This window comes from Acomys russatus, chromosome 12 (genome assembly GCF_903995435.1).
Source record: "Acomys russatus chromosome 12, mAcoRus1.1, whole genome shotgun sequence".
Taxonomy (NCBI): Eukaryota; Metazoa; Chordata; class Mammalia; order Rodentia; family Muridae; genus Acomys; species Acomys russatus.
Window position 1 is genome coordinate 52,156,914 of NC_067148.1, and position 16,261 is coordinate 52,173,174.

The 16,261-nt window shown below is 40.5% G+C and overlaps 1 protein-coding gene across 1 annotated transcript; it reads left to right on the forward strand.

Moving 5' to 3' along the window:
- Positions 1–7,103: 7,103 nt before the first annotated feature.
- Positions 7,104–7,381, forward strand: LOC127196597 (small ubiquitin-related modifier 2-like). The gene is made up of 2 exons (XM_051154434.1): positions 7,104–7,253; positions 7,307–7,381. The coding sequence occupies exons 1-2, from the start codon at positions 7,104–7,106 to the stop codon at positions 7,379–7,381; spliced, it is 225 nt and encodes a 74-aa protein (XP_051010391.1).
- The last annotated feature ends 8,880 nt before the right edge of the window (positions 7,382–16,261 follow it).

Consider the following 16,261-nt stretch of genomic DNA (forward strand, 5'->3'; position numbering starts at 1 on the left):
CTGGTTGTGCTCTTAAGCAGTCACCCAAGCACCCCAGCACCTCCCAAAAGCTGAGGAAGTCACACAGAGAGCACACTACCTGTCATTGGTATGACTCTCAAGGAAGACAGGAAAGAAAGCGCTTCCCTCACCAGCCCCAGCCAAGCCAAGGAAGGAGATCGACAGTAGCCACTTTAAAGGGGAGGTAGAGAAAATAAAATATAGAACCTTCCATTTGGACAAAAATGGTGAATGCTAGCAGCACAAAGCCTTCCTCCAGAGTGTCAGGGAGAGCTGCAACTATGGAGTGTCAGGGAGAGCTGCAGGTGGAAGTGCTACACGTCCTTAGGCCAAGAAGTTGACTCTTTGTACCATCCTTCCTCTAGCCTTTTTATGTAACAGAGAGGTGTTTGTTTTGTTTTGTTTTGAAAAGGAGCTTAGTAATTTAGGGAATGGGTGGCTATCTGGGTTGACTTTGTGATGCTGGATTATTACAAAAGGGATGTTTTATAAAATTTGCTCAGGGAAATATAATATATTAATTATTTTTCATTACTATAGACAAAGTACCTGATTTTAAAAAAGGGAGAGAGGAAGGGAAGGAGAGAGGGAGAGAGAGAGGAGGATTTATTGTCACCTCAGTCCATCCTGGCAGAGACGGCATGGCAGAAGGAGCATGAGGTGAAAAATCACACTGGGTTCTCAGTCAGAATGTAGGGCAGATGGATCTTGGTACCCAGTTCACTTTCTCCTTAAAAAAATTTTTAGTCTGTCAGCAGTGAAATGAGGCTACTTACATGTAAGGGAGTCTTCTCACCCAGTTAAATTTCTCTGTCAACCTCATCATAGACACTCCCAGAGGTTTGTCTCCAAGGTCATCCTAAATCTTGTCATCTTCATAGTCGCTATTAGTCATCACACACAATCACCTAGAATAAATGGAATTAGGCTTTATTTTAAGACTTGGACACTTCACAGTTGGGACGTCCTTTGTCAGACTCCCATGAGGTAGGGGTAAACCTGCAAAAATCACGTGTATCTACAGACTCTGTTGAGTCCTAACTTACTCTGTTGGCTGTAGTTGAGGCGATTTCTACACAGAGGGTGGGAAATTTCTGGCTTCCTTTGTGGCCCTAGTATTGTGCCAGGTTTCCACAACCACTTTAAGCATGACTTGGTCTGTCATATACTTTCAGTTGGTCTCATCCAACAGACCATGACAATTGCAAATATTCTTAGCAAGTTGAATTGTACTCAGGAAGGCAAGAAAAAGTCCCTAAAAGAAAATGGCTGTGTGCAACCAGCTAGTTTTCTTAAAGGGACATCACATTCATTTTTATTATTTCTAAGTGCAACTAAGTTTTTGTTACAACTGGAAGCTCCCTGAGAACAGACACTGAAATAGAACACAAACTGATTATCAACTAAGGATTATTCTTTTTCAGAGAAAAAAAGAAAGAAAGCCTGGGTTAAACCAAAGACTTGACTATATATTTAACCTTGTAAGCAGATTTTCTCCAGAAATTACTTTTTTTTATTTCTGTTGACTTTTCCTGGGGAGACATGACCTAATGCCCATTTACCCCAGTGGGACACCAATAACAGACACCCGAGTCTAGCTTAGTGAGCCAAGGAGCACTGAGGTAACTTACAGGAGTAATGTCTGAGAGGTTATTAGAAGAGTGTGGATGATTCCAAGGCATCACCAAAAAGCTGACCCCAGCAAGGGACACCGCATGAGAGCTGCATCTCTGCAGATCCCTGCATAACTTAAGGCAGCTTGACTGTTGTTCTGGTGACAGTCTTCCCCTGCCCAGGAATTGTGACAGTTTATATAACCTTAGGAGCGGCTTATGAATCTCATAAAATTCAGGAGCTTCCTGCAACTTGTGAGTTCACTTGTTTCATAAGTCTTATAGGAACCCCTGACAAGAGGAAATGTTTGAATTGAATTGGTTTTTATCTGCGAAGTAGTAATTTCTTAGTGCATAGATTCAAGTATGGACACTTCCATGACATGACTGGGTCCTTCGGTTCCACGGGCTCCAGACCTGTACTTAATTCCACTGTTTTCACTTTGACTTCTGTTACTCATCTTCTCTGTTATCGGTATCTGTCATTTTTCCTTTTCTTTGTGAGGATCCTTAGCTATGTAACAATACCATAGGTTCTGCTATCTGAGGGTTAAGCTTTGTTCCTAAAGAACCTTAGGCTTAACGATGCAATTAGCCTCTTTCTATTTTGCTTTTGCTTTGTTCCTGACATCATCGTTACTCCGATATTAGCAAACATGTTTTCCCTATTTGTCAAAGTCAACCTTTAGCGTCTGAGTGAACTTTGAGTGTTGTTGTTCATTATTGGTTTTCTTTGAGCCAAAGTTTTTGTCAGGCTAAGTCAATGGTGTTTGTTGATCATGGTGTTATAGCCTCCACAGTGTGTAATGGTCTCCAGGACGAGTTACCCATCTACCGTGGCTGTGTGTGCGCAAACGTATCTACACTTACATGTCCTCGCCTATTCTTGCTTGTCCATATCACGAAAGAAGAAGGTAATGGCCAGGAGTGACCCTCATCTCTCTTATACTTTGTGTCAGATTGAAGAGAAAGCCTGTACTGCTGGCATCCTTTCCTGCCCCTGCCTTGTGCTAGCGTGCTCAGAAGACTGCACCTGCTCTTCCTACAAGGTGACTGTCGGGTACTCTAGTAACCCCGAAGGCATAGCAACAAGGTTGTTCTTCAGTGTCTGGTCACAACACAACCTTTACAAGAGAGAAATTCTCCTTTTATTAAATTCTTCCCGCCCTTTCTGCTCTCCAAACTCTTATATTTCCCTTTCTGCCCTCCTTCAAATTCATGGCTTTTCACTCTTGCATACAAATATATGTATTTCCCCTAAATGTAACATGTTCAGTTCATATAATGCTACCTACATGTCTTCAGAACTGATCGTTTGGCAATGAACAGTGAGTTGATTTTCTCATCTCTAGGAAGGGCTGTCCCTCCTGCCCCCAGCTTTTCCAACTTCCTGCTGCATGAGGCAAGCCCAGGAGGCCTTGACCCTACACAAAGAAATTCTGTTTTCACTTCTTGTACTCATTTACATTTGCTTAGGTCAGGATTGAATTTTCTTTTTTCTTTTTTAGTTTTTTTCGATACAGGTTTCCTATGTTATCTTGGCTGTCCTGGACCTGCTTTGTAGACCCGGCTGGGCTCAAACTCACAGCAATCCACCTGCCTCTGCCTCCCGAGATTCAAGGTGTGTGCCACCATGCCTGACTCAGGATTGAATTTTCTTTATTGATGCCTTCTAAAGCTTGTAGACATGTTCAGGTGTATCCCCTCCATTCAATATTAACAATATCATCAATATTTTATAATGTATTATACACTGTATAATTATAAAAGAATTAAAATAATTATACAATATTTATACTTGCTTTCTTTGTTGCTGTTGTTTCCAAAAAATTATTCGTGGAGAAAATATTCTGTGAAGCATTCATATTTTCAGAAAAATAAATAACTTTTTATTATGTAAAATGGGATTTTTGTCTCTTCTAGAAATAAAAAAGGTAAATAATTTTGTCATTTTGTTTTTTATATTCAACTTTTTCTCTGAGAATATTTTGATCATTTCATTCCTTACACGCACTTTATTAATATTTTTTTATAACTTTCATATGTTTTACCTACACATAACCTTGAATGCTTGTGTTTTTTAGTAGTGGAGAGCCTTGAAATACAGGGAGGGCACAGTTACATATGCTGAACCCACCGACCACCAGGTGTCACTCTTGCTTCACGCTTAGACAGAAAAAGGAAAAGAAAGCCTGGGATGCTGATCTTCAAATGATGAGATAGCCTTATCAGTGGGGAAGTTTTGTATATTATAATTAAGCAATAAGACATAAAATGGAGTTCGTTTTCGTAGTGGGAAAGCAAAAGCCCCAGCTTGATTAGCTTTAATTATCAAAAGACATGGTAATTGTCTAAAAAATGGGTTGTCAAGAATGAAGGACTTTTTGCATGGGGCTCCAAGTGTTGCTAATTATCTCTTGGCTTTATTAAATGCCCCACACAGTGGTTGGTCCATAATTTTATTTTATAGTATCACATTTATAATGGAAAATTTAGGTAGTCTTTTCTCATAGGTTTTGTTAGAACTAACGAAATTAAAGGTAAGTAAGCATAAATTAGAAATTGTTGTAAATACCTTTTAACTTTTCCTACAAAACAAAACCAAATATTAACTTTTTAGTTCCTTTCTTTTCAATAGTATATAAAGCAATAGAATTTATAATACCTAAAAGACTTAATATGCCAAATTGAATTTTACCTCTGATTCCTAATCCTACACAGCACTTGGGCTTTAGACAAATAGAGTCTTGGGAATTCAACTAAGCTGGTTATGGTTTTCCACCCCGTGAGGTGCTGCAGCACCCACACACTTCTAAACTCCAAGTCAATTTTGCAAAACTTGTAGAAACTAGGTGTACATAGAATATACACTAACTTAACAATTTTAGACAGGTTTTGCAAACTTGGTTATGAATCAGAAAGCTCCAGGATTAGTAGGGAAGGGAATTATGTTCCCAATTGAATGTATGCAAATTCTATGCATAATTCAGGAACAATAAATGATCATATTCTTGACTTAAAGGATTCAAAAGGCCCCTTCTCAAAGTTATGTATGGAGTAACAGGTGCTGTGACGGGGAAGTTCTCCACCTTGTTGAGCTTTCCGCAAGTCATGCAGAACCTAGGCATACAGATTTCTAGGGTTGTAACTGGGGGCATGGGGGTGGCAGTGAGTCAAGCATTTTGATGATGTAGTTGCCTTTGAGTCATCCCTATCACCCCTAACCCATACTCCTGTAAATAACCATCCCCATCCTCATTTCTATAACTAAGACCAGTTAATTTATTGGTTCACCAAGTTGGACTTCCATGGAATCATTTCTTTTGTCTGTTGTCAGTACCCCATCAGGCTTGAGTAGATATTTGTGTCTCTCCAGAAAATGTCATACAATTCTGGCTTTGTTCTAGAAGCTAGAAGAAGGGTGAATACTAGGCATTGCTGAATCTGGCTTCCAGAACAAAGTCAGCATTGTATGGCTTAAGTTTCAGGAACTTCCTCAGACTTACGAGTTGTTTATTTCCTGAGTGTTTTTCTTTTCTTTTTTCTTTTTTTTTTTTTTTTTTAAGATTTATTATGTATACAACGCTTTGCCTGCATGAGCACCTGCAGGCCAGAAGAGGGCATCAGATCACATTATAGATAGTTGTGAGCCACCATGTGGTTTCTGGGAATTGAACTCAGGACTTTTAGAAGAGCAGTCAGTGCTCTTAACCACGGAGCCATCTCTCCAGCCCCTATTTCCTGAGTCTTAAGGAGCCTCTATCCTGGATGAGGAAATTGCTAAACAACAATCAGCGGTGTTAGTCTATACTCTGTCATTATAATGACATACCTGAGACAATGAATGTATTAAGAGAAAACATTGTTTTTGTTTATAGTTTTCAGAGGTTTCAGTTTATGGTAAATTGGCTCTGTCTCTGTGTTTCTGTGGTTAGATAACAATGTGAAGGCAACTATGTGGCAGAACAGAAATTATTGCATCGACCCAGCGGAATGCACAACAGTAGGCAGCCATTGGTCAACAAGCTGTGATCCTGACTTACCTCCTTGCCCTGGGAGAGACCATCTGGGTTCCATTTCCCATGGGATCAGGAGCTCCTCTCCCTGTAGACAGGGTGCTACTACACACACTAAGATCTCTTTGAGCAAGCAGCCAGTGTTTGCATATGATTCCTACAAAAGCTGGCCACGCAGTCCATGCTAGGCAGTTTTCTCCCCTTGGATGTTAGCTGGTTTCTGAGACTTGCCGGGTAATAGAATGCAGTTGATGTGACATCCTGGGATTTTAATGCAGCTGTAGTTTCTACTGACGTCTCCGATGCTTGCTCTTACACCCGTCTGTCATGCTGGAAGGAAGCCATGTGGAGAGAGCTGGCCTCTGCCAAACCTCCATCTGGGTTTCTAGACAACAGCTCGTTCCAACTTGCTGGCTAAGAAAGTGAGTAGTTTTGGAAGTTGGTCATCAAACCGCATCTGTACCACACAATCCAAACGGCAGGCTCGTGAGAGCAAAGTCAATGGCTAGTGCTGCTGTGTCTTCCCGTTTGTTTCTGAGATGTGTATCTGCTGTGTGTCCTTCACCTTCTGATGAGTGACACGGGCTTCTTTATATCATGATGGACTCCCACAATCCTTTTTTCAAGACAGATTTTCTACTCACTCTGTAGGCCAGCTTAGCCTCCAACTCAAAGATCCACCTGCCTCTGCCTCCCAAGTGCTGGGATTAAAGTTGTGTACCACCATCTCCAAGTTGTACTCCCACAGTTTGGGCACCCTCCTGAGCATAATCATGGGCAACACAATTTTACCTAACAGCTTAATGATTTAGGTAAAATGTGTGAAAAATATTTCACCTTTTCCAGGAAACTCGTTTCACAGCCCCCAGAAGATCAACCAGTTTTCCTTATTTTTTATAAACTTTGATTTAAAACACTTAAACCAAATGTGTTCAGCTTTTGTTATACTTTTTGGCTATTTTGAGGGCTATTCTTGGAGTGAGGGTTTTCCGTTTTTCCTCTTATGATTCAATTTGGAAACTGATTAATAACATGCCATTTAGAAAAAAGCCAAGACCTTAGTAATCAGAAATCATCAAAAGTGGGATCTTCTCACTCAGTATCTCGTGTTTTGAGTATAACCAACTGCTTATATGAAAATGGAGACATGCGGGCTGGAGAGATGGCTCAGAGGTTAAGAGCACTGACTGCTCTTCCAGAGTCCTGAGTTCAATTCCCAGCAACCACAGGGGTGGCTCTCAACCATCTGTAATGTGATCTGGTGCCCTCTTCTGGCCTGCAAGTGTATATGCAGGCAGAGCACTGTATACATAATAATAAATAAATAAATCTTAAAAAAAAAAATGAAAATGAAAATGAAGAAATGCAATGAACCCCTCAAGTTGTTTAAATGAAAAACAAGAAAAAAGTTAAAAATCAGGCCGACCTGGTGCCTCTTTTGTGAAGCAGCAGCTAAGAGACTCCAGCTCTGGCCATGGCCGACGCGAAACCCAAGGACGGAGGCAAGACTGAGAACAACGATCACAGTAATTTGAAGGTGGCGGTCAGGATGGTTCTGTGGTGGCATCTAAGAGACACACCACTTAGTAAACTGAGGAAAGCCCATTTGGGAATGACGGGCTTTGTCGATGAGGCCGATCGAATTCCGGTTTGATGGGCAACCAATCACTGAAGCAGACACCTGCACAGCTGGAAACGGAGGACAAAGGTACGATTGATGTGTTCCAGTGGCAGCCAGGAGGTGTCTTCTAAAAAGGGAACCTGCTGCTTTACTCCAGAGTTCTCTTGTAGACCAAAAATACATCCTCAATTAGAAAGCTGCAATTTGGTTCCATCACCCTGACTCCTACAGCATACTTTTCTCTATTCTTTGCTTTCCCTGTTCCCATTTCTTGTACACAGAGTAACTGGTGTGCACAAGCGCATTGCTCTTCCTTCCCATTTTTAAGCTAAATGGCCAGTGCTCTGTTTTGGTTGAACATCAGTTGGAAACGGTCTGGGAGAAAGTGCTGGCTCTGTGAAAACATCCATTCCCCTTTCTCCACTAGTGGCGTGCTTATTCAGCTCTTATCTTTATATCCCAGTAAGTTATTTTTTTTCTTATTGTTTTAACAAAAGAACCCAACAACACAAAACCATTGCATACCTTGTTCGATTGGAGAATTTTAATGTTTTTCATCTATAGTTATAAAACCAAAGACAGTTTTATAACTTTTGTTGTTGTTGTTTATTTTTGTACATAGCTGTTACATGTAGGGCAATTTGTCTTTAAGCAGGGGTAAAAACTGCTCAGAGAAATGATCCTGATAGGGGCTAGAGAGATGGCTCAGAGATTAAGAGCACTGCCTGCTCTTCCAAAGGTCCTGAGTTCAATTCCCAGCAACCCCCGGGTGGCTTACAGCCATCTATAATGGGATCTGATGTCCTTTTCTGGCATGCAGGAGTATATGTAGGTAGAACATTCATACACAAATAAACTTAAATATTTTTAAAAAGCATTTCAAGTCTGGAGAGATGCTCAGTAGTTAAGACTTGCTACTTTTTTCTTTAAAAAGAGATGTATTTATTTATTACATATGCAGTGCTCTGCCTGCTTCCCAGAAGAGGGCATCAGATCACATTATAGATGGCTGTGAGCCACCATGTGGTTGCTGCGAATTGAACTCAGGACCTCTGGAAGAACAAACAGTGCTCTTAACTGCTGAGCCATCTCTCCAGCCCTGACTTGCTGCTCTTTGCAGAGGACCTGGGTTTAGTTCACAGCACCCATATCAGGCAGCTCACCACAACCATCTGTAACTCCAGTTTCAGAGGATCTGATGCCCTCTGACCTCCATGGGCACCTACACTCACATGACACATGTAAACTCACAGAGACACACAATTTTTAAAAAGGCTGCAGCCATATTTATATGCACAGAGGGAAAGGCTTGCACAAAGCATATATATATATATATATATATATATATCTCACATAGGACCATTTGGAGACTTAGAATTCTGCTAGGCACAAGACGTAAAGGTTTTTAATTAAATTCAGCATCTTAAATGTATTATTCAAATCTCTTTTGTGTCTTTTTTCAGCTGCTTGACTTTTAAAACATACTCCTTGACAGAATGCCGTTATGACTTGTTCGGTTGCTATGTTCCTTTAGTAGAGAGTAGCACTTGGTTATCCTGTAGGTTCCTGACCTATCGAGCCTCCGGTTCGTGGCCACCACAGAAACTGGGCATGAGTTCTACCTCTTAGAGTGGGCTTTAAATCCAATCGGGTATTGGTCGGTTAGTCCCATACGCTTTATGCCACTACTGTGCTATCGTAGGTCTCCATTGTAGACTGAAGTGTTTGTGGCTCGGTTGGTGTTTGCCTTTTACCTTTGGCCACAAGAGATTCCAGCTCGGGCCCCATGTCATACATTATTTGGCAACTCCGTTTGTATCACCTTCATATATGTATATACTTTAGGTAGTTTCCTCTGCATTAGGTTTCCACACAACCCGAAAAGGACCCTTAGTTTTATTGTTCCTCCCCACATTCTTCCCTCCCCTCTTCCTGAGCCCTTCCTATGTGATCCCCCCCTTACAAAGCCTCCCCATCCATTTATAACTATTTATTCTGTTTACCCTTTCTAGAGCGATCCCATGTTCTCCCCAGTCTCTTATCCTGTCTCTGACCTCTGTAGTTATATGAGTGTAGTCTCCTTACCAAACCCTTAGCAGCTGACATCCACATATAAACAAATTTGTCTTTTGTGTCTGGGTTGCCTTACTTAGGATTTTTTTTTCTAGCTCTGTTCATTTACCGGTGAATTTCATTTGTTTAAACAGAAGCGTAATATTACTTTGTGTAAAAATACCATATTTTCTTTTTTTAAATATTTATTTATTTATTATGTATAGAGCAGTGCTTTTGCCTGCATGTACTCCCGATCTCATTATAGATGGTTACTGGTAATTGAACTCAGGACATTCGGAAGGGCAGCCAATGCTCTTAACTTCTGAGCCATCTCTCCAGGCCTGCCATATTTTCTTTATTCACTCTTCTGTTGATGGGCTTCTAGGTTGTTTCCAGTTTCTGGCTATTATGAATAGCACAGCATGAACATAGTAGAAAAAGTGTCTCTGATGTAAGATGTAGAATCCTTTGGCTATATGCCCAAGAGTGGGACAGCTGGATCTTGAGGTGGACCTATTCCCATCTTCCTAAGGAACCAACACACTGATTTCCATCTGGCTACACATGTTTACACTCCCACCAGTAGGGGAGGAGTGTTCTGCTTACCCTACATCCTCACCCAAAGCATGAGCTGCTTTGACACTTTCATACACACATAAGCTAAGCTTTGGGGCTTTGTTACCCTCTCTTACACCCCCTCTTGCTGAAACTCTCTTCTCCCCAACAGTCCTCTTCATACTTCAGAGTCTGTCTTTGTGTTGTCACTTTTGAAGAGTAGACCCCCCCCCCCCCCCGAGTGAGGAATGCGGCCTATGAGCCCCTCCCCCACACACGATGAAGAGGGACAGCTGCACTGAGTTCATTGTTGCCTGTCCTGAAATCCTCCCTTTCTGACCTCTTGCTTGACTTCTCTTGATCATACCCTGCTTTGTTGATTTTTGAGTTTGATTCTTGCAATCTCAACTCTTTCTCTTTTTCTACTTAACATGTTTTAAGACTATTTTTATCAGAAATATACAGTGTATAATTATGTTAACCCTGTTGAACTCTAGTAACATTGTTTGCTCCTTAAATCTCCTTTGTCTGATATTATTGAGGAGAACCAAACGTTCACCTTGGTGCTGTGCACAACCCTGTTGTCACATTTTTGGTTGCTATATACTTCTATTGAAGGTATGCAACAGTTCCCTACTGTTACTTAGCCTATGGCTCTGAAATTTAATGGCTTATTATAGCAAAATGTTGACGTGCTCATGGTTCTGTAGGTTAACAGTGACAGTTGAACCCAGCCAAGTAGTTCTTCTAGAGGTTTTATCTGTGACTGTTTCTTCATTTACAAATCACCTGGCAATTTGACAAGTACTAGAAGGTGTCCCCATGGGTCTACTGGTTGATTTCAGCTGTTGGTGGAGTCATGATCTCCACACACAGTTTCTTGCTCTCAAGATCCCCTTGAGAGTTTGGGTTTCTGCCCGTGACGCTGGCACATGAAAACTAAGAACAAACTACAAAACATTGAAGGGTGGGGCAGATTCCATCAGCCTTAGAGAATCTCAGGATTTTCTCCTATTGTCTTCAACTTGAACAATCAAGGTCGACCCACACTATAGAAATGATTCACCTTATCAAAGTCTATTGTCATATATACAAAGTATCTGCACAGAAATACCCAGTTTGGTTGGTGTCTAGCCAAAAACCAGGCTACCATGGTCTACCCAGTTTAACACATACAATTAACCATTATGGGAACTATAAAGGAAAATTACCTATAAAACCAGTTTTAAGTAGAAATAGTAATATTAGGATAGCCTCTGGCAGAAAAAGTAAATGATTATACACTACAATATATATAATATATAATATATAATATAATATCAAGTCACATAGAAGTCAGAGAAAGTTACTGTTAATGACAGCCAAGAGGAAAGATTCTACAAGAAACAGCTACAAATCAAAGCAGGTGAGTTTCGTAACCTCAATTTCATTCTCATCATTCTCACAGTTAAAAAAAATTAATTCTCATGGTTTACTGTTACATAATAAAATTAAACCATCCTTATATGAGCCAAGAGCTCCAGGCATGAGGGAAACAAAGAGAATGTGCACATCAGCATATTCATTGAAGGTTTAAAGATTTTTTTACTATTATTAATCAAGAATTTAAATGTCCCAAAGACATAATACTTCTTTTCTGTGAGTAAGATGTCTTATTCATAACCCAGATGAAAACTATATAAGAAGGATGGAGAGATGGAAGTGGTCCCTGGAATGCTTTGATCTGGATTAACGGCTCCGGTCTTCAGGGCTGTAAATTTAACTTCCAGTGCTGTTTGTGCACTAAAGGGTATGCAATTGGCCCAAAAGAATTAATGCAACTTCTAAAAGTTGGCCAACTAATTTATAGGCAATAACTTACATGTCAGAAAAAATTGGATCAGCAAGTAATGCTGTATTTATTTCCATGAAACCTGGCGGTGTTTTTCCTCATGATAGTTAGAGGAATTAAGTTTACCTGAAAAGTTTTCCCTGACAGCAGTGAACAGGGGGAAATGGCCCTGTTGACTAAGGAGTGTAAAGCATTGGCTAAAGGGCACAGTGGGAGGGGAGCAGGTCACAGGAAAACATGCGTCCCTTCTGCAGGAAAGAGCTTGGCAAAGTCTAAGAATATGAATCATAGTTGAGGCCAACAGAAAACCAATCTTCTCTGGTAATATAATTCAGTTCTTTAGTTTATTTTTCAACATTGCATTTATTTGGCTGTTGTCCGTGGAGTATGTTCCAGAGCAATGGAGCTGCCTTTCCCAGCCCATACCACCGCCCCCTCCAAAAACGTGCTGGCACATTGTCCATATTCATGACCACATTTCTTAAGGCTCTCTGTGCATTCTGTTGCTTAGATCTGAACTTAAAAGTGAGTAAAGCCTCTGCAGGGATCCTCATCAAATGGAGTACGGGCAAGCAGAGTCCCCCTGAAGCTTCTCCACTCATTGATAAAATGGCTCGGAAGTACCTGCCATAGTTCTGAGAAAGCATCTGAAAAGACTAGCATCCACTGTGTCCACAGTAGTAATTTTCTTACCAATTTCTTATCATTTGCCTTCCAGTATTTCCTGCATCTGGACTTCAGATTGCCTTGTAAATAGCCAAAAATACAGCCGGGGTGGTGGTGGTGGTGGTGGTGGTGGTGGTGCATGCCTTTAATGCCAACACTCAGGAGGCAGAGGCAGGTGGATTTCTGTAAGTTCGAGGCCAGCCTGGTCGACAAAGTGAGTCCAGGACAGCCAAGGCTACACAGAGAAACCCTGTCTGGAAAAACAAAACAAAAAACAAGCAAACAAACAGATAACCAAGTATCCATCTGTTTTTATTTTTTTTTTTAAAAGGATACTTGGGTAGAAGTCAGGGAAGGTTCCTGTTGTTATAGAACTTACTGAGAGTGGGCTGAGAGAGAGGGAGACAGTGAACAAAGAAATCGAAGAAGATATCAGAAGCTGGGAAGATCTCCCATGCTCATGGATCAGTAGGATTAACATAGTGAAATTTACCATCCTACCAAAACCAATCTACAGATACAATGCTATCCCCATCAAAATTCCAGCACAATTCTTCACAAAACTTGAAAGGGTGATTTTTGGATTCAATAAGAAAGAGTGAGCACACACACACACACACACACACACACACACACACACACACACAGAGAGAGAGAGAGAGAGAGAGAGAGACAGAGAAAGAGACAGAGACAGAGACAGAGAGACAGAGAGAGAGAGAGAACAAAACCAGTGTATCTAAAACAATCCTGAATAATAAAAGAACTACTAGGTGCGTCAGAACCCCTGATTGTACCACAGAGCTTTAGTAATAAAAATCAGCATAATATTGGCATAAAAACATGTGTTGATCAATGGAATAAAACTGCAGTCCTAGACATAAGTCCACATACCTATGGACACCTGGTTTTTGACAAAGAAGAAAAAAATGCACACTAGAATGAAGATATCAATAAGTGATGCTGGTCAAACTGAATGTGAGCAGGAAGAAAAACACAAATTGATTCGTGTTTGTCACCCTGCAGCCGAGGACGCCGCCTCAAATGTACCAAAGCCACGAACGTAAAACTGGACACACTGAACCAGACAGAATGGAAAACGAGCAATGACCTTGAACTCACTGGTACAGGAAAAGACTTTCTAAACACAACTCCATTAGCTCAGGTGCTAAGATGAACAATTAATAAATGGGACCTCATGAGACTGAAAAGCTTCTCAGTAGCAAAGGACATCATCCTTTAGACAAAGAGCCAGCCTACAGAAAGGAAAAATAGTTTGTTTTTTTTTTTTTTTTTTACCAACTTTACATCCAATAGAAGGCTAAAATCTAAAATATATAAAGAACAAAATATATAAATAACGTAAGGAAAATGAATAACTGTTGGTGTAGTTTTTAAATCTACTTTAATTTTGGTTTCTTTTATCTCTTTTTCCCTTCTTCACCCCAATCCCTTCCAGCACCCCAACACCAGGTAGGAGAGGAAGGAGGTTAGTCAGGAGAAGGGGTGTAGTTTTCCTTAGCTGCTTCCTGCTGTTAAGGGTGTTGGGTTCCTTGGGGCAAGTCCAATCCTTGTTTCAGGACGTCTCCAACTTCTTCTCCTCAAACTGCATCAACAGCAACCAGGAGCAGCAGGAGGAGCACCAGTCTCTCTCTATGTCTGGCATCTATTCCACTGGCAAAGACCACACCCCCGCATGAGGCAGTTCCCAGCTGACAAAGATCATGCACCCTCTCATGAGGTAGTTACCATTTGTGGACAAACTGGCGCAGCCCCCATATCCCACACTTGGAATTAAAACGGAAACTTGTTTATGTATCATAAACCAAAAATTCCAGAACAAATAACCCAATTAGAAAAGAAGGTACAGATCTAAGCAGGGAGCTATCAAAAGAGGGAACGCAAAGGGCCGAGAAACACCTAAAGAAATGCTCAATGTCCTTAGCCATCAGGAAAACCAAAACCAAAACCACTTTGAAATTTCATCTTACGCAAGTCAGTGTGGACAAGATCAAAGGGAAAAGCAACAGCTCGTGCTGGTGAGGATTTGTGTAAAGAGACACTTCTCCATTGCTGGTGGGAGTGAAAACTTGAACAGCTACTATGGAAATTGTTGCTGTGGTTCCTTGGGAAGCTGGGAATACCTCTACCTCAACCCCCAGCTATGCCACTGTGAGGCTTATACCCAAAGGACTCTGCACGCTACGACAGACACACTTGCTTATGAAGGTTCACTGCTGTTCTACCCACGATAGCTAGGGATTAGAAATGGCCTTTATGTCCATCAGTGAATGAATGCATAATGGAATGTGGTACAATTTGCACAATGGAATATTATTTAACTGTTAAAAAATAAAACCATGAAATTCACAGTAAGTAGATTGAGGTAGAAAAAGATCATCCTGCATGAGGTAGTCCAGTCCCCAAAAGGCAAACATGGCATGTATTCACTTATATGTGAATGTTAGTTTTTAAGTCTTTGATAAGTAGGCTACAACCTGTATAAGCACAGACATTCCATACGGAGTAAGAGACAAAGGAAGAAGGAAGTGTTTTTCCTAAGGAAGGGGAATATACAGAGGTACGGAGGGACGGGACTTGGGAGGAGAGACCAAGTCAGGGTGATTAAATAGAGAAGGAGAGGGACAGGAGGTAAAGAAGAGAATACAGGAAGGGACAGCTAAGACTAAAGGCTATGTAAAGGGTCATATAGAGGCCTACTACAGTAAAGCAGCTTCATATATATTATATATACAGAAAGAGCTATCTATCTCTAGCTATCATTCATCTATCATATCTCATTATCTATCTATCATCTGTCTATCATATCTATTACCTATCTATCTATCATATATTTCTCTCTAGCTATCATTCATCCATCTATCTATCTATGTATCCATCTATTTACCTATCACCTATCTATCATCTATCTATCATCTATCTATCTATCTATCTATCTATCTATCTATCTATCTATCTATCTTCTATCTATCATAATGAGGATACAAAGTCCCAACTAGACAACTCTTACCACCAATTGAAATCTCCAGTCCCAAGAATGGGTTATATCTGTTTAATTGAGTTGTTGGTCATAGGGACCCCATGGTAACCCCAAACAAATAAGGCTTTTGCCAAGACTATTTGCAGCATTCTACAAACCGATAGTAAGCCCCCATTGCTGAAAATAACACTTACATATTAAACTTAACATGTGCCTCACTACAGCCTTCACCCCTACTGAATAATTTTCATAATGATGGCAGGTCCTCTGCATGCCACCAGAGGATAAAGGCAAGCAACAACTCATGTGTAAACCCACTGATCTATAGTGGTCACTGATCTACATGATACACTGCTACAATAGTGGGACGAAAACTGTGGGAGTAACCAACAACCATCTGCCTGTATTTAGCTGAGTACCTTAGTTGACTTGCTTCAGTTCCCTATGATTCACTTTCCTCTTCCGTCTGATAGTGGGGAAAATGGCAGCTTCTGCTTTACAGCAATGTTCGGATGATTATGTAAATTAATGTTTAAACAATATTTAGGGAGGGGCTGGAGAGATGGCTCAGAAGTTAAGAGCACCAGCTGCTCTTCCAAAGGTCTGGAGTTCAATTCCCAGCAACCACATAGTGGCTCACAACCATCTATAATGTGATATGGTGCCCTCTTCTGGCCTGCAGGTTTACATGCAGGTGGAATACTGTTTACATAATAAATAAATCTTTTTTAAAAAAACAACAATTAGGGCAAAGATCTGCTAAATATTTAGCAATAATCAAATTACTTTTATTGTGTTGTATAGGTAAATCCTAATTTAAACCACACATTAATAGATATTAGCAATATTTCTGATAATTGTATTATATTGATAACATTGAAATGATACATATCTTAGAACTTTTTT